The sequence below is a fragment of the Gorilla gorilla genome, chromosome 5 (genome assembly GCF_029281585.2).
Source record: "Gorilla gorilla gorilla isolate KB3781 chromosome 5, NHGRI_mGorGor1-v2.1_pri, whole genome shotgun sequence".
Classification (NCBI taxonomy): domain Eukaryota; kingdom Metazoa; phylum Chordata; class Mammalia; order Primates; family Hominidae; genus Gorilla; species Gorilla gorilla.
In genome coordinates, this window is record NC_073229.2 from 122,980,740 (window position 1) to 122,999,572 (window position 18,833).

At 49.1% G+C, this 18,833-nt stretch overlaps 1 protein-coding gene across 1 annotated transcript; it reads left to right on the plus strand.

The window, feature by feature from the left end:
- The first annotated feature begins 9,430 nt into the window (after positions 1-9,430).
- POU3F2 (POU class 3 homeobox 2) lies at positions 9,431-13,667 on the plus strand. Its single transcript, XM_019028716.4, has one exon. It carries the CDS (start codon positions 9,757-9,759, stop codon positions 11,083-11,085), a length of 1,329 nt encoding a protein of 442 aa, XP_018884261.2. The 5' UTR covers positions 9,431-9,756; the 3' UTR covers positions 11,086-13,667.
- The last annotated feature ends 5,166 nt before the right edge of the window (positions 13,668-18,833 follow it).

The window sequence follows — 18,833 nt, forward strand, 5'->3', positions numbered from 1 at the left end:
CGTCGACTGGCGCTCACGCACGCCTGCCCTTTTCTCCAGAAGCCTGAAAGTGGCTGAATTGAAACACTGACACGTGAAAACTCTATTCTGAGTGACTTAGAATCTCCCGCTTTGAGGTTTTAATCTTGATCCGCCGGTCCTGCCCAAAGTTCAGAGCAGCTGTCCGAAAGGTCCCCGCATTTGCTGTCCCTAGGAAAGGTGAGGCTAAGAGGAAGGGGGAGGCAGCGCGGGGAATGTGAGAGGACTGGGGCCACACTGTGTATCTAGGAGGAAACTCTGAATCCTAATCTCAAGAATGTAAGTCTTTGCGCAGTTTCCAAATCGAGTCCATTTAGCAGCTTTCTTCGGAGCCCGGGTACCCCAAGTGGCAACTTAGGAACTGGGAGAAGGAACGTGCCACCACCGACCACCTATCCTGGTGGGAGGAGGTACTGCTCCCCCCTACTCCTCCCTTTTCCCTGCTCCCTCTCCATCAGCAACAGGTTGTCAAGTTGAGGAGACATCCCCTCCAAACTCTCTCACTCCCCACTTGTGGCCGAGGCCTGCCCTGTGTTCATCCCAGACAGAGTCAGGCAGACGCTGAGCTGGCCGCGTCGGCGTGGGCACCTGTGGCCAGCGTATTGTGAGATGTCTAAATGTCAGGGCACTGTTGAGGAAATGTCTGACAAACCTGTAGTAAACCTCTTCAAGAAGGAAATGAGGGCTGTTGTCTTGGCTTTTGGTTGTGTGTCCCTCATGGCCCCCAAGAAAACAATTTTTCCGTTCCAAACACTCTTTGGATCAAGTTTCGTCCTTGCATTTCTAGTTTAGGCGTTTCTACTAGAAACGAATGTGTGGTGCGTTTTGGTTGGGCATTACTTGCAGGTGTCTTGCCGCTTAATTTTCCTGGACTGAGACGTTGACTGGTGACCTAGGCTTGTTTGGGGCAGCTGTAAAAGGTCCCTGTAACGCTCCAGGTCGACCTGGGGACCGCCCACCAACTCCCTGCTCTCCAATTATCATTGTTAGTGCAAGGTGGAGAACGAGCTTAATTCTTTAATATGACCTCCTATTTTGATGCAGTCGAGGAAAGAAAGGAAAACAGTGGAGATGGTGGCTAGACACCCCCAAACTCTGACTTCGGAGAAGGAAAATCCTCAACTACTGCCTCTCAGCACTTTGCATTGTATTCCTGAAACCTGGAAATGAAAATATAAATAGTTTGATGTATGAGGAGACGTTATCTAATTAGGGCGTAAGAAATTTAATCTTTCCAGCATGCAGGTCATATAATTAATGTTAATTTACCGCTCAAATTCTCAGTCATTAAATTTTATTCTCTTAAATGTAGTTTGGCATGGGCCCCTGATCCATGGCAATGGATTTTACTGGATGTGAGAGCACTCTTGGTCTTAGGAGTGACTCACCACAAACCCACCCTTCCCAATAACAAGATCACATCATGTATGCATTATTAAGCCACATAATTGAACGGTCCATAGTTTGCATATCAGACTATTAAAATAATGTGTTTTGCTTTTCTCTGAACACGTATTGTTCAAGCCTCTGCGAGTATGTAGTGATTCTGATAATTACCTCCAAATTACTGCAAATGTTCTCTTCATTAACATGATTTCTTTCAAGCATTTTTTTAAAATGTGGATATCATTGTGAATTAAGAGACTTTTTACAAAGTTATGTGAACTTTTTTAAAAAAGGAATTTGTCATTGGAAAGGAAAGCATATATTTTAAATGGAGGATGTAGAAAAATGCTTTGACTATGCCTTTCAAATGGCTTCCTAAGGTCAAATAAAAGTTTTTCTGTCTAGTTTTTCATGCTGCTTCTAGGCAAAAGGCAGACAGAAAGAAACAAAGAGAGATGGGGCTCACTTTCAAAGTCACAGGAGAGTAAGAGAGAATCAATTTTTCAAGTTCCAACTATCCACGTCCTTCTGGTATAGATAACTTGTCCCTACAAATAAAATCTTAACTCATTATCTGAGACAGAGGAGACTATACAACTGCCCTTTTAAAAGAACAAACTCAAAATTTTCTGAAGCTAACAGCTCATCATTAACTAAATATTTACTGTTTTGCCCCTCACTCTTCTGAGCTATACTATTGGAGAAATTATAAGCAGTAAAAAGTCTTCATTGTAACCTTCCCTTCACACACTGTTTTCAAAGTTGAATAGCAAGACATTAAAAAAAAACCTACTGCAAAATAAAAGTCTCTTTTAAATGTGAGAAATTTGCAACTACACTTCTTTCTAGTAAGTTTTTCCTTTGAGTGATTTTTAAACACTCCTAACAGGCCGTTCCGCCGCTGGTATTGCCGCTCCTCTGTACACTGTCCGCGCCGCGTGCGGGTCCCTCTGCTAGGACCGCGCCTTCAACGCGGAATCGCTGACATCAGCCCAGACGAAGAAGGGGTTTCAACTACTGAGAAGGCATAAGTTGGAGAAAGTTGTGGGATTTTTCCTAAACAAAATAGGGGCAGGAAAACAGTTGGGCTGGGGGACGAAAGGGGGAGGGTAGCTGGGGCTTTCTGCCTGCTCCAGCAGTAAGCTGCTTGGCCATTCCCCGCGGGGCCGGCCCCCCTTCCCTTGCTCAGTGCCCGGGTCCTCCGGGCCCTTCTCCTCGAGCCCGCAGTCGGCTCTCAGGGAAAGGGTGCCAGGCCCCAGGCGGCACTTTTATTTTGGTTAAGAGGAGGGAGGGCTGCTCCCAGGCCCGAGGGAGGCGAACTGAGCCTTTCTGTTTGGATTTCCCTCCTCGCTATAGCAACCAGCAGCATCCGGACAAAAATGCGCCCTCCCTGGACAATGGCCCGGCCTCCTGCTTCTCGCCCTCGTCTTCCTCCCCCGGATCCCAGCCAGGACCTGCCTGGGCGCTCTTCGACCACGGAACATCCCTCCCCGCCACCCCCACCTCCATCCTTTCCATAGCAGTCTCTCCCCGGGTCAGTCCAGGGCGCTGGGAAGCCTTAGCTCTCGCTTTCTACCCCCACTGATCCCCCACGCGGGCCGAGGCTAGGACACAGTACCTCACTACCGAGTTCGGGGGCTCCCGCAGGGGAGTTCCCTGCGGCGATTGTGTGGGTGTTTGGATGGCCCTGAGGAGTAATTCCAGCTTTTTCCAGGGTTAAAAATATATATATTAGAAAAATGCATAGAACAGACTACACTTCTCCCCCGCCCAACACACACACACCACACACACACACATATTAATATAAGCACCCCAGACCGAAGTACTAGGCATGATCTCTGACTTTCTTTCACTCTCCCAAGGTTAATTAAGTTCCCTTCCACGAACTGAGCTCCGTGCCTATTCATTATTCTCTCCCTCTGACCTAGGGCGTTAATATGATCAGGCCTATGACTCGGCCGTGTTCTGTTTTCCTATTTTGCATTTAATGCTGGGACCCGGCTGCCCTAGATTACCATCGAAAACTCTCAGAAAAGACAAGAGGAGCCAGGAGGTCTCCCTGCTCCAATCTGCCTAAGGCTTCCTCTTCCTGCCTCCTCTTCCGGCCAACGTCTGCCCCTATGTTCCCAGGACCCAAATTCTGGAAACCTGTCTTTAAAAATACAATCATCTCTAACTTTATGATGTCCAAAGCCTGTCTAGAATGACAGATTCGAAACTCTGAGACCTAGCAGAAGATTTTGGCCCACAGTTATTAAGACTGTGGTTAACTGCTCTCCAGAAAAGCATCTCTCCCGCCCGTGCACCACCTGCTCCCCTCCCCGCCCACCCCCCCATCCCCCCCCAACCGCCGTCCTCCCGGACACTAACGACACAATTGTTAAGTGCACTTGTACACTTCAGAAGGATTTGCATTCGTGCTGTGTGCAGGCAGAATAAGAGAACTGAAGTCCAACTTCAACCAAATACGCCTGTTTATCCCAGGGCTGGAGCAACAGCCCTAGCCCTTGGAAATGGCTTCAGTGAAATAGCTGAGTACACCCTCCTCCCACTTCCCCAGTCCGCCTCTGTGCGCAGGTGTATGTTAGTGCACTCGTCCCTAGCTTGCCTTCCTCTTCGAAAATTGCTCCAGAGGATGAGAGAAGCCAGGAGCTCTAGCAAGAGCTTCATCCCAGTACATTTCCAAATGCTTTAGAGCTAAGGAGGTTTCTGTTGAAATCACTTTAATTTATCAAAGAGTTGTCATCCCCTACTGGTGGCCAGCCATCCACCCGCTTTAAGGCTAGGGGGAGAAAATGCGAGCGTGCCTGTGTGTGCGTGCGCGCGCACACACACGCGCACACACACACACAGACACCTTTAGGCTCCATTGTTAAGAGGTCATTTAACTGTTAGTCCTTTGAAAGTGAAATTGCGGGAAGCAAACTGGAAGCCACCAATTGTCTCCTGTTCTGTTTCTGAGATTTTTGTTCTGTTTCTGAGATTTCGTATAAACAAGCTATATTAACTCCTCCAAACAGAATTTATCTTACACACCGACGGAATGCTTCCTTTATGTTTTCTCCCTCCTAAGGCCTCATATTCACCGCTCAGGATTTAGCAGGCTTCCTTTGATAAAGTACTCAAAGTAATCCTTGAAACAGCTAGACTATCTGGGTGACATGGTGTTAGATGTCTTCAAGCCATCCCTGTATATAAAATATTCACTTGCAGAGTACAAAGGGGGGACTGTTTTAATGATAAAATTTATAACTTGAAGAAAAAGGGAAAGATATTAGTATCTATAAATACAGATAATTTTATTTCAAATACTGAATTAAGGACATTATATTTCACTGGTTTACACAGTAGTGAAGGTAAAATAGAATTGTTTGTATGTGAGGTATGGACAGAGTTGCCAAGCATATGATGTAGGAGAGTTTCAACTTTCAGAAAACTTTTCATTCTTCAAGACCTTTTATTACATAAGGACAGATGCACATTTAGGAATTTGCAAAATGTAGGTATAGACAGTAACATACAAATTTATTGGAAGCTTTATTTCTTCAGGAAAAAATATGCTGCTGCATAATTAAAGATAGTAAGTTCTATCCTTTTTTTTTTTTTTTTTTTTTTGGTAAATGTTTATTATGTCTCTCCCAAGAACCAGCAACTTGGAAATGCATTTTCCATGTTCCTTATAAATGCATCCCCCAAGGCTAAAGTTCTTGAAGCTTTATAGCAGTTTTCATTAAAGCAGCCAGCTGCCTTTTTGTGTGGATTGGCTGTTCAAAGCTCTAGCTCCGAAGCCAGAGCCTCAGTTTTGACATTCTGCAGGCCCTTAGCAAAGAAGTTCCACTCAGAGGTTGGAAGGGGGGCCTCACCAAATCAAACAGCTGCTGGGGTCTAGCAGAAGAGCAGGAAGCACAGGAATGAATGACTGAGACAAGGCTTTTTAAAAAGAGGAGGAGGAGTAGGGACGTTCAAACATGATCCTCTAAGGTGGATATATGAAAAAAGAAACAGCAGTTTCTTTTTCTAGTTTTACCTAGGTTTAAACCAGCTGCTACCTCCACTCCCCCAATGGCCATCTCCTCAGAAAATTCTTTGTTTTCTTTTGTTTCCTGATTTCTATTATCCTGGGACTACATAAATAAGAAAAAATTAAGATCAAATGAATACCATTTCACCTCTGTTTTAGTAATCGTGTGCCTCCAGCTCAATGTATGGGAGTGGTCACGGTGGGTTTTCTGCCAACTCCTGGTATATAGAAATAAATAAATGCTATTTTATATATGGTGTGAGTGTGTTTACTAGATAAAATAGTTAATAAATTAGAGTTCAAGTTACAGTGCATGGACTGACCCCATAACTGTTACTCAGGCGGAAATTTGGGAGGTTTGTGTCAAGGTACTGGGTGCTACTAAGACCCAAGTCCGGCTCACTATCTCGAGGAGTGTGAAAGTGTGAGAGATAACATGGGTGTCTTTTTGGTGTAGTTCTGTTATTCGAGGATGTTTCCCCTCCACTCAGCGCACCCCGGCAAGAGGGAGTCGGCTCCGTTTCTTCAGACAAGTCCAGCTCAGGGTATTGACTGAGTAGAGGTTCCTCTGGACCTGGGAGAAGCTGGGGTGGCGCCAGCATCTCCTTACAGGTGCCTCCATCCTGTCCTTGCGGAAGGGGCTTAGGACACCCGGCAGTCCGCGCCCCGAGGTGGCGAGGCCCGCACGAATCGCCTGCTCAGCCATTGTCCTAACGAGTGATCTCGAGGAGCTGTGCTGGATGGAGTGAGGGAGATATCAAGACACCTTGTCAGTTCAAAGCATTTTAGCGTTGTTTGAAATCCTCTCCACGTCAACGTAAGCAGCCTGTGTATTTGAACAGCTGCTTTGAACAGTGAAAGGGAATAAACTGATTCAAAACCTGGAGGTGTCTGCCCGAGACAACTTCAACGTGCTTTTATGCGGGCGGAGAATGGCAGGCAGACGCGCGGACTCTGCCCTGACAGGGTCAGCCCAAAGAATGGGCCCCAGAGCCCGGGGCGGGGGAGGAACCGGTGGAGAGGCCCCAGTCTGGACCTAAAACCTGCGAGAGCTCAGGTTTCGGGAGCCCGGAAGAGGTGCCGCGCTGGGAGGCAGACAAGGAAGCCCAGGGTGCTCGGAACCCGGCGTTCGCGCCAACCGGGCCCCGGGCGCCTGGAGGGGAGGCGGCGGTAGCTCGTGGGGAGGTGGTGCTCAGAGCCGCGGTGCGAGCCCAGCCTGGCCCGCCCGGTGATTGGCCGCGCTTGGGGGTGGGGGTGGGGTGCAGAGACTGAGGCCCCGGGTAGGCTATTTCTTTGTGTACTCCCGGGGATTTATTGGGTATATTAAACCCTGTTGGGAACGTTTCGGCTCCTTGGCCGCCAGCGAAATGAGACGGGGATGGAGGTTGGAGTTGAGACCTGGGAAGTCAACGTGGGAAGGATCTCAGCATTAATCGCCGGTGATGTCCTATCGCAGACAGGAAGTTTTGATGTACACGTGCAGCCTATTCTTGTCCCCTCACACTAGCGCCCTATGCCGGGAGGAGGGCGGGGGTGTGGGGTGGGGTGTGGAGAGAAAGATAAGAGGAGGAGGAACTTTTAAATTGATTCAGAGCCAGGCCGCCTCAGTTCCTTCGAAGATGTGTTTGAAAACTTCATTCTTCTTTCGAGTGTATCATCCTATGGGCTGCAGAAGGCCTTGTGCCTCGAGAAATGTGAAATTAAATCCAGAGAAAAGCAGACACCTGCCCCAGAAAGGTGGGGGAGAAGTATGAGCTGCTTAGCACTTGGACGCGGCCCTTCCCCAGGGCTGGATTCTTCTGTCCGTGGGAGCTCTGAGCTCCAGGTCCGCGAAAAGAAAGGCACGACATGTCAGGAGAAGATGCGGCTGGCGGGCTGTCTGTGCGCTCCCCAAGGCCCAGGAAAAGTCACACGCCTAGCACAGGGGACGCAGGGCCGAAGCCGGGAGAAGGCGGTTCTGCCCGCCACCCAGCCCCTTGGCTCGCGGTTGAGGAGCCGCGGGCACCAGTCGCTGAGTCTGCGCGCTGAGGCTCGGACTTGCTCATTTTTTCCTAGCTAGACAAAGTTATGGGATTCCTAGCAGCCCCCAGGCGCGCGGCCAGAGTGGCCCCGCGCTTGCGCTGGGACGGAGCGACACGCTGTGTGTGTCCTCGCCTCGCCTCGCCGCGCGGGTGCGCGCGTGGTGGGGGTGCAGGTCCGTCCTGCTGGCGGCCTGTGGGCTCGCCCCTCCCCTATCCATTTCTCTCCCCCACACACGCTCATAAACACAGGACACGTGGAAATTCTCAGCCAAAGCGTCTTGCCCGGGCGGGTGCTCAGCGTGGTAATTTATAAACAGCTCAGCCACTCTCCAAAGAGCATGACTCCTTGTTAGTCATGATGAATTTTCTGGCCCGCTCCAGTCTGCTGTCTGGATTCAGATGCTCAGAGGCCCCAAAATGCTCCCTCTGAGCGTTGATTTGGCTGCCCTCTCAAGCCTACGACCGCCGGCAAAACCAGCGATAGAGCGAGGGGTGAGAGGTGGGGACGCGATCCAGGTTCCCTGGGGTCTGTCATTCCCTTCCCGGCAGTAACTGTTGATTCGCTTTACAGCGCCCATGTACACACCCGGCCCTGCGTGGCGGTCACGCCGCTCCAGCCAGGGTCCGCGCCCAAGTTCTAGCTACCGGGCTTGCAGGCTCGGAAACTCGCAGGCGGCACCTGCTCTGGGCGGCTAAAGAACTGATGGCGCGACGCGCCCGCGCTCCGTAGAGCGGCGCTGCGGGTGCATGGTCCCATAGTCTTGCTCTAGAGTTCACTGCTGAAAGCTGAGCTGGGAGCTTGGCCAGGGAGCGCCAAAGACATAGACTAACCCCACCCGCTAGCGCCCACCGAAGTTACTGATTAGGAAGGTTCCCCTGGCATCAGCCCATTTGCTTCACACACTCTTCCTCCTTCCCAAGGGGCTAACGGAAAAGTTGCACCTACCAGCGGTAGGAGCACGGGGAATCGCGCACGCAGCCCCTCCGCGCGGCTTCCCGGAGCGGCCTTTGGCGACTGCGCCGCCCCCACGAGGCCGCACACCCCTCGCCAGCACTCCGGCAGCCTCGCACAAGACGGAGCCCACGCAGGCTTCTAGTTTTCTAAACCAAAAACTGCACGCGCCGGCGTGTGAATCTGACGGAGAGACTTTTAGAGTTTTGTTTTGTTTTCAGTTCAGACCGCTACGCTGTCAGAACAAGCAACTCCGAGCCTTGATGGGAATGACTTACAAGCCGCGGTGCGGGCTGAGCCTGCCTCTCTCGGGGTTCTTTCCCCAAGGGAGTGGGAGACAATTGGGCCTGGAACCTAAAAGGAAGAGAGCCTGTGCTAGCCGCGGGGTAGAGGGGAAGGAGAAGAGCTTTGGGCAGAAGTGTCTGCACACCCTGGAGCAAGAGACACTTGTGCACTGAAATTCTAACCGTGGGATGCAAGGAGAGTTGAACAGGGGAACAAGTCTGGCTCTTGGCTCTAGGTTTAAGAGATACACACTGTGTGTGTGTCCCTAGGTGAATAAAAATCCGACTCCCGCTGGCTCGGTGCGACCCAGCTTTTCTCTTACCCCCTCCGTTTCCCCATCTTAAAGCCCTATTGGGAAACGAAAGTGGACACCACTGCCTCCCGCCCCCCACCCCAATCCAAGCGTTCCAAGTGTCTGTGGCCGATAAGAGCACCGGGACCGCCCCCCTGCCCGTCTTCTCTGCCTGGGAGACAGATGGGGGGCGGGGCCCATCCGAGAGAGGGCGGAGGAGGCCCCGGGTGAGGAAGAAGCGGGGGGGTGAGAACTGAGAGAATCTGAATCGGGAGGCGAAGGGGACGGGGAGGAGGGCTAGGAGGACTCCGAGCCCGGGGGAGGGGGAGGGAGTAGCTCTGCGCCAATCAGTGGCGCCGGCCTGGGAGGTTGCTAGCGGTATCCACGTAAATCAAAGGGCGCGGAGCCAATGGGAGGGGGCGGAGGGGGCGGGGCCCAGGCGCGTGCCGCTGCGAGCCGGCGCTGCCAAGAGAGCGGGAGAGAGCTGGAGAGAGCAGGGAGAGGGGGGAGCGCCGAGCTAGTCAGAGAGTGAGCGAGAGCGAGAAGGAGGGAGAGGAGGAGAAAGAGAGCGAGGGCGGGCGGGAGGCGGCGGCGGCGGCAGCAGCAGCAGTAATAGCAGGAGCAGCAACAGAAGGCGTCGGAGCGGGCGTCGGAGCTGCCCGCTGTGGGAGAGAGAGGAGACAGAAAGAGCGAGCGAGGAGAGGGAGCCCGAGGCGAAAAAGTAACTGTCAAATGCGCGGCTCCTTTAACCGGAGCGCTCAGTCCGGCTCCGAGAGTCATGGCGACCGCAGCGTCTAACCACTACAGCCTGCTCACCTCCAGCGCCTCCATCGTGCACGCCGAGCCGCCCGGCGGCATGCAGCAGGGCGCGGGGGGCTACCGCGAAGCGCAGAGCCTGGTGCAGGGCGACTACGGCGCTCTGCAGAGCAACGGACACCCGCTCAGCCACGCTCACCAGTGGATCACCGCGCTGTCCCACGGCGGCGGCGGCGGGGGCGGCGGCGGCGGGGGGGGCGGGGGCGGCGGCGGGGGCGGCGGCGACGGCTCCCCGTGGTCCACCAGCCCCCTGGGCCAGCCGGACATCAAGCCCTCGGTGGTGGTGCAGCAAGGCGGCCGCGGCGACGAGCTGCACGGGCCAGGCGCCCTGCAGCAGCAGCACCAGCAGCAGCAACAGCAACAGCAGCAGCAACAGCAGCAACAGCAGCAGCAGCAGCAGCAACAGCGGCCGCCGCATCTGGTGCACCACGCCGCTAACCACCACCCGGGGCCCGGGGCATGGCGGAGCGCGGCGGCTGCAGCACACCTCCCACCCTCCATGGGAGCGTCCAACGGCGGCTTGCTCTACTCGCAGCCCAGCTTCACGGTGAACGGCATGCTGGGCGCCGGCGGGCAGCCGGCCGGGCTGCACCACCACGGCCTGCGGGACGCGCACGACGAGCCACACCATGCCGACCACCACCCGCACCCGCACTCGCACCCGCACCAGCAGCCGCCGCCCCCGCCGCCCCCGCAGGGTCCGCCTGGCCACCCAGGTGCGCACCACGACCCGCACTCGGACGAGGACACGCCGACCTCGGACGACCTGGAGCAGTTCGCCAAGCAGTTCAAGCAGCGGCGGATCAAACTGGGATTTACCCAAGCGGACGTGGGGCTGGCTCTGGGCACCCTGTATGGCAACGTGTTCTCGCAGACCACCATCTGCAGGTTTGAGGCCCTGCAGCTGAGCTTCAAGAACATGTGCAAGCTGAAGCCTTTGTTGAACAAGTGGTTGGAGGAGGCGGACTCGTCCTCGGGCAGCCCCACGAGCATAGACAAGATCGCAGCGCAAGGGCGCAAGCGGAAAAAGCGGACCTCCATCGAGGTGAGCGTCAAGGGGGCTCTGGAGAGCCATTTCCTCAAATGCCCCAAGCCCTCGGCCCAGGAGATCACCTCCCTCGCGGACAGCTTACAGCTGGAGAAGGAGGTGGTGAGAGTTTGGTTTTGTAACAGGAGACAGAAAGAGAAAAGGATGACCCCTCCCGGAGGGACTCTGCCGGGCGCCGAGGATGTGTACGGGGGGAGTAGGGACACTCCACCACACCACGGGGTGCAGACGCCCGTCCAGTGAACTCGAGCTGGGGGAGGGGCAGAGCGCGGGGCTCCCCCTCCCCTTCGGTCCTTGGCCCTTTCCCGGCCCTCTTGTTCCCTCTCTAACTTCTGATTGTTCTTTTATTTTTAATTATTATTTCCCCGTCCCTTAAAAAGAAAAAAAAAATAAGGCAAAAGGAAAGCAACTAAGACACTGGACTATCCTTTAAAGGTAGCAGGTGTAATGATGTGTTTTGACCTTTGCAGGCGAGTAACCAGGCAATGGAGTGGAGTGTCTCCTGGAGAGAGTGAGGAGAGTGTGTGATAGCTAGAAAGAGAGATAGAGAGATGGCAAGCACTGAGATAAATACCTGGCAAAACTAAATAAATTACCAAAAAGGAAAAAAATATCCACCAAACCATGATAAACACAAAATGCAGCTTCCTGATGCTTAGAGTTGGCACATGCTGCTGTGTTTATTTATTGTGGATTCCCATCAGGAAAGAGGAAAAAATACACATGTTCTTTCATATAGGCAAAATTTAACCACATAAATTTGCACTGCAAGAAAATTGAAGTTTACATGAACAAATTAATGAGCATATTTTCTCTTTCTCCCCACCGTTAATTTGGGAGTTGCCGTTTTGGGGGATTTTGTTTTGCTTTGCTTTATTCATCGGAGAGAGTTGAAGCCAGCTCTTGGCCACTCTCCATTTCTAATGTTCTTGTGTTATCCCTTGTTCGTACTGTTTGTGAACTTTGGTTACCTTCACATTCCCCTTACGAGGGTGTAACATCTATTTGTTCCTCTTACCAAAGCAAAAGGATTGGCTTCATACAAAATAGACAATTCTCTGATTTCAGGAAATGTGCATGGTCTTCCCGCTTTATCGAAGGCAAGAATCCGGTTTGGAATATAAAAATAAGCATTGGTTGTTGTTACCAGCCACAAAGTAAACTTCATTTTCAGGCAGTGTTTCTGGGGGAGGTTATGGAGGGAAGAAAAAAGAAAAATCGATAGTGAGTGACTGATTGCTTCATTTTATCAGGCGGGCCCATTGTGAAAGAGCTCAGAGGAAATGTGGAGGTTAAATATATTTCCAGAGTTGTCCAGCAGAAAGAAAGTGGCACTTTGAAGAGAACTAGGGAAGTACATATCTTCAGATATCCCTATATAGTTCTCTACCTTCAGTTTTAGTAACAATTATGAAGAATTATTTGTGCTGACAGCAGCAGTTAAACTTTGTTTCTCTAATAGCTTTTTCTTTTTACATAAAAAAAGACCCAGGAACTTAATAGTGTATGCATAAGACTGTGTTTTTTAGCACACAGATACCCACAGCATACACTGACGATCTCCACGCAGTAGACAGGTTTTGTCTTCACTAGCTCATTTGTTTATCAAGTCATATTTAGGGTCCCATATCCTCTTTTCCTGTAATTTATTGCAGAATACACCACTTTGACTTGGACAGCTTTCTGCCCCCTCTTTCACTAAGGAAGGCAAATGAAGTGAAAAAAAAAATGCCATTTTCAATCCTTCCTTTCTCCCCTTTGTTAATAGTTTTAAGTGAATTTTTGACCTTATCTTGATGGAAAACGGTTAACTCCAAACACAAAAGACTCTACTGGAAAGTGTAGGTGAAAAAACTTGTAACTGTATTGAAAATAAATACCATTAAACTGTGATCAGTTAAAATTTAAAAGAAAAATCAGCACAAAAGGGCGCTAAAAGGGAAAACACTTTTTATTAATCTTAAAAGTTTGGGGGTTTTTTTCCAGTTAGGTATTAGATAAATTTTTATTTTAAAAAATGGAAGTCTCACTACCATAAAATTATGGTTCAGCATCAGATTAGCATTGCACTCAGTAGTCTTTAAGGTTTTAGGAAATATGCTTTATATTGTCTTTTCAAACACCTGTGATTGTTTCATTTTCCATGTTTTTGCAAGATAAATGGTGACTTATAATGGGCATATTTATTTGCCTGTATTTCATTTCCCCCAATGAATGTCACAAGGAGATGGGCACGGAGCTGCTTCGGGTGCATCACGCTGCTCGTTCCTGAGGTATGGGAACTGGCCTTTAGTGAAGCTATCCAGAGCAGGGCAAATAGCCACTGGTAAAGGGAGGAAATGAATTTCCAGATACTTATTACCAAGTAGGTAAGGTCAGAAACTGGAGTTCAGAGAATGTGTCTACAGCTTCTCTGACTCTTATAGGTTTACTAAGATGAAAGTTACCACTGAACCTTACCACTATGTATATATGTTTAATATCTGTCTTTTGAAATGCAGAAATAGTTTAAATGTTTCTTTGTCTATTTTTCTTTTTTTTAATGCTACCCAGGGAAATATTTTCATATCATTTTTAAGTGGCCTGCCTCAATGTATATTTATTTCTTTTGAAACAAAAAGATTCTGGAAACTGTTTTTCTGTAGCTTTAAATGAATAGGTGAGCAAAATCTATATGGGATGTAATTTTTTTGTTCAGTCTCTTAAAAAATACTTTGTTTTGGTACATTTGGTTGTGCTTGTGGGGAAAATAAAAACGCAGAGATCCTTATATATTTATGTTAAAGTAATATTTTATTATCTACATAAAACAGAAATGCACAATACCTTCATAGTTTGTTCTAATTATTGAAATATCTTTATTTTATTTTTAAAGATAGTGCCAAGTTTTAAGGGGGGAAAACCCTAGACCTTAAATTGACTGAGTTGAGTTGTGTGTAAAACACTTCCCTTCCTTTATACTTCATAAAGTTTTGGAATAAATTTTATGCATATACTGCCAGATTTGATGTTCATAACTTTCAGAGGCTTTTTTTTTTTAATGGAGACTACTGGTCTAATTCACTTTTCTTTGCAAAAACTATCAGTCCCAAATCTTTCAGTCACTATGCCTGTAGCATTAAATTGAAATGGTCATTGGGTTTGAGCTTCAATTTGCTTGCCATTTCATGGTCCTACAAAGAGATGTTTGTCCCCTTTAAACAGATGCAGATATGCCTGCATCTTCTTTCCAGGTTAACTATACCTTATTCAATTGTGCTGTTTTGGAGAACATCAGTGGAACTAGGTGGACTTTGATCTCTACCCATAGGTCCTCAAATAACTTGGGATCTACAGAAAAGCAGGATTTAGTAGATTATTATTTTTAATAATTCACAAATATCTCTTAACAAAGAATAACCCTGATAGTATACTATTCTGTGTTTACTAAATGATTAGAAGTAGATCCTATACATTATTCCTGTTTGGTTTGCATAAAAAGATGAATTTTACAACGGTTTATACAATTGTGTCTATTTTTCATTAGGCATACAAATGGGCTTTAAAGCAAGTACAGAAAAAAAAAAGAACATATGGGAGAGATTCAAGCCGTGATGCTAATAACAGATTGTTTCAGACAATCTTAGATGAAACAGTACCAAAATCCGTTTTAAGGTTAGTGAGAATTTCAAGCTGTGTTGGATCAGTTTACAAGTTTGCTGATGTATTTAAAGCCCTCCTTGGAACATTGGTTTAAGTATAAATGTCCATTTTGAAAGGTAGTTTCTGGGCTTATTACATCTGATCATCTTTTCTAACTCCTAGTCAATATTACATGGGTCTCAAACAGATTCCACCAAATGATCTTATCAATAGTCTGAACGAGAAGTGACAGAAAGAAGAAGTGTTTTGTGACCGCAGACATGCTGATGGGTAAAATGTTTAAGCTGGGTATAGATTTGAGTTCTGGGTCAATATTCTCCTCCACTGCAGGCAGAAAACAAGCAGCATCTGCCCTCTGCAGGGCATTTTAGTGGACCTTGAGAAGGCATTTTTGTTCTTAGCCACAGGGGCTGCTGAGTGGAAACCATCACATGTTAAACGTGCACGCCATGGTTTTGACCTATGCTTTCTGTTCAGATCCTAAGGCTACTTGAATAGTTGCCACACTGGTTTGGGGAATGTATTACACACTAAGGTGGAAAACCCCATCACTGCCACTGGGAGAAATTTGTGGGGCAGTTGCCCCTAAGATGTTGGCTAGCCGTCACAACAAACCCTTTCTTTCTCCTAAGACAATGCAGAATACAGCTATCCCAAAGACCTCCTGTGTTTCTTCAAAATATGTTACTTTTAAAATTTATGTAATAATATGGGGGAGAAATGATCATGTGAAAAAGAGTTATGTGAAGGTCAGATGGAGGGAATAGCCACAAATAATATTACGTTTGGCCATCCTAAACATTCTCGGTTCCCACAAAGTAACCGCCTTTATATTTCAGATGGTAGCAACAAAAGCACTGTTCTCTTCCCCTTCCCTTCCTGCTCCTACCAGTGGAGGCCACACACTGGTTGGCAAAATTTCTGGTGAAATGGCTTTGGTAAAGACACTCATCTACCTTCTTCTTTTTTCAAAAGCAACTAATAAAGAGATGCAACAGTAGCAATGGGGGAGGGGGTGGCATTTGGGTGCATTGGTACCTGCACGTATGTCTATATGCTGCATTCATTTGCTTTTCACTTGCCTTACTTTGGAGGCAGTTTGAGTAGTGCTGGGGAGCCAGGTTAAATTATCTTTCTATCACTAGTCTCTGTGATTTGTCTTGGTTGAATTTTCAAACAGTTTATAGAACTCTGTTCTAGATTCTATTGAATTTCAACACAAGTTTAAAAATCAGGCAAAGAATGGAACTTGTACAGAAAAAGAAAGAAGGCTGGTGAAGTGAGGGTCAAAGATAAAAGTGATTCTTTGGGTCTGCTTGTATATTTCAGTGAGTAGGGCAAAGGACAGTGTTTATTTAAAATGAAAGAAAAAGATGCATCTTGGAGTACTATGAATCTTGATATTATAACTAAATGGAATGTACAACTAAGTTTTTTATAAACATTTTCCCTGTTTAGGAAAGTTTACTTTTCAATGATGCATATTCTTTTAACAAGGGGCAGATGGCCATAGGAAAGAATCAGGGCTTCTGCTACCTATTCCCACCATTTGATTCAGGATGGGAAACAAGGCAAAAGTGGCAGGGGCCTGCCACCCAGCTAACAAATCATGGAATTAACTGACCCAGGTTTTCAGAACTGGTCCTGTGTTATTTTAATGCCTCCTTATCAGGCAGGCATGAGGGTACCAGAAAATGGCTTTTTTCATTTTCCTAAGGCCTTGCTTGGCTGATAAGGAGATAAGGAAACAATGAATATTTTAACATTTTTCTGGTGTTTGGTGGGAAACTGGGAAATTTGTTCCCTCCTTTAAAAGAAGAAAAGTTAATAAACTTAATCATATAGTGCCTTCCTTTATCTTAAAGACACCTCTGCTTGACTTGGCTGTTAGAGGTTTTAGAAATAATTTAATATCCCATCAAAACAATCCTGGCCTCTTTTATTGTTCCTAGAATTCTGATTGTTGGTAAGATTAAGTTGCCTTTCTTTTTTTTAAAAAAAGGTCTGAAATGTTATTTAATACACCAGTAAAAGTGCATCTATATCCTAAAGTTTATTCCTTCCATGTCTTTCTGAGTTTTTATAGCTCTTTGTCTGGGATTTGGGGAGGGGGGGACTTCCATATGCGGTTTGTGCGTGAAGAGCCTAGGCTCTGGAGTGGTCTCCTCTAGTTGGCGGCAAACAGCTCTCTGCTCTCAGAATGGGGAGCTGTCATCTAGAAAAAAAGAAGGAAATAAATCCCCCACAAAGACGTAGTTGTCACCAATTTTAGGAAGACAGGGGAGCACTACGACCCCATCTGAGGGATATGGAGGGGATTTTGATTGTTATGAATTGTAGAAGATTAACTCTCTGTGTGTCGAGCTACGGCAATAGGAAATCTCACTGTGGAGTAAATTTGAATTTGCGTCCTTTTTTATTTGGGTAATAATATATTTTTCCTCCCACCAGTGTTTCCTCTGGGTTTGTTGTTTAAAAAGGAAAGAAGGAAAAAAAGGCCACACAACAAAAAATATGGCCACAGAGACTTTGGCAGGAGGATGGGAAAAAGAAAGTTTCTTGTGGGTTTGTAACACAAATTAGCCATTGTAAATCACTGGGCTTCAAGGTTCAGGCAAATCTATGTGGAAAGTGTTAGGAGTTCTTTTCCTCCTCCTGTTAAGAAATCTCATTTCATCAGGGGAACTGTTACGTTCTACAGCACATGATTCTGGAGACAATTATTTGGCATTAATAACTTTTTGTTGATGTTGTTCCCCTAACAAATATTGCTTCAAAATTGGTGCAGCTCCTGGACAAGGCGGGCGAGTGTGCTGCCGGCCAACATCTGCTCCTTGCCCAGTCGCAAAAGAGGTGCCTTGGCCTTGCCGCGCACCTCCCACCTCGGGGACCCTGGCCGCTGTCGCGAAGGCCCAGACAGCCTAGCTCGGCCGCGCGGGGAGGAGAGAGACAGGGAAAGGAGCGGGGCACTCCCTGCACTCCCAGCCCCGGCCTTCGCTCGGGACGCTGCCAACAGCCCCTGAGTGCCTGCCTGGAAATCAGGGATTCTCTGCGGCTCCCCAGGCTTCGACGCCCGGACCCCCAGGGGAAGGGTCAACAGCTCAGACGTCGAGCTGTTCCACTCTCTCGCTTCCCAAGGAAGCGGGCTAGGGGTAACGGGCACGGTTGGTGGGTTTGCCCCCAGCAGAGGCTAGCGGTGGCGATTAGGAGGAGTCCAGATGTCTTGGGTATAGCCGTCGCCCCGGGAAAGTGGGATCTAGACGCAGGAATTGGCAAGCCCTCTCTGGGGGCACGCGTGGCTGGGGCAGAGGTGCAGTGGGCCTAGGAGTGACAAGGGTTCGAGGCCCGGAGGAGAGTCTCCTAGCTTTTTGCCTGCCCGGCTTTTCCACTTGACTCTGCAGAGTCGGGCCCAGGACATTGCACCTGCGTGGGAGAGGCAACTGTGGAAGATGGTGCCCCAAGAGAAAGAGGGAGATGAGACAAGTGCAGGAAGACTGGAGAGGAAAGGGGGACAGCTGCCCAGGGAAGTACAGTAATCTGGGCTTTTCCTGCTTTTTTGAGGGGGGCGGGCGGTATTTGCGAGAATGAAGGGGGGACAGCTGAGAGCTGGGGAGCAAAGTTCTGAGGCAGGTTTCCTTCAGCTCCCACCCATCAAACTTCTGGGTGTTTCTGACCTCAGCTCCCTGCTTCCAATGAAGAGGAACCTACTCTTTAAGAGCTGAAGCACGGGGGAAAACGAATTCTTAGACCCCCTGGAAACCACTCCCCTGCTGGGCCTAAAGTCAGTTCCCTAGAGAAGGGAGCCCGGGAGACCCTCTGGGCACCCCGGCATCTAAAGCCAGAGCTGAGGGCCCGGAAAGTGAGGGGCCGCGCCTCAGTACTGGAGGCCTAGAGTCCATCTCCGCGAACTGGGGGCTCTCAGGGCCCGCAGAAATCCCCCTTAGCCCTCCGAGGCCCCTGGAAGGAGTCGCCCCGGGAGAGGAAATCACTCAGTTCTGAAAAGCGTCGCAAACGGGCGGTGGGAGAGTTCTAAAGCGGCCTTTCGCCTCTCGGAGGAGGTGAGGCCGAGCTGGGGATGTGCGGGTTTCGGGCCCAGAACTGCACCGCAGGGCCGCAGAGGCGGGAAGCTGGCCGGAGAGGAGTGGGAAGGCGACCAAGGGCAGCAGCAGGGGCTCCTGCGGGGCGCAGGTCTGTGCTGGCGCCGGGCCTGGCCTCTGCAGGCTCGGCGGAGCCTCCCGATTGCTCCAGCCGCACCCGCCCGCGGCCACTCACCCGGCCCCGCGGCCAGCCCGGGCGGGGTCGCACGCAAACAAGGATGCTTCTATTTACTCGCCTCTGCCTGTAGATTT

Excerpts from the sequence above, each read along its gene's own strand:
- POU3F2 (XM_019028716.4), top strand. The coding sequence starts at position 9,757 with ATGGCGACCGCAGCGTCTAACCACTACAGCCTGCTCACCTCCAGCGCC.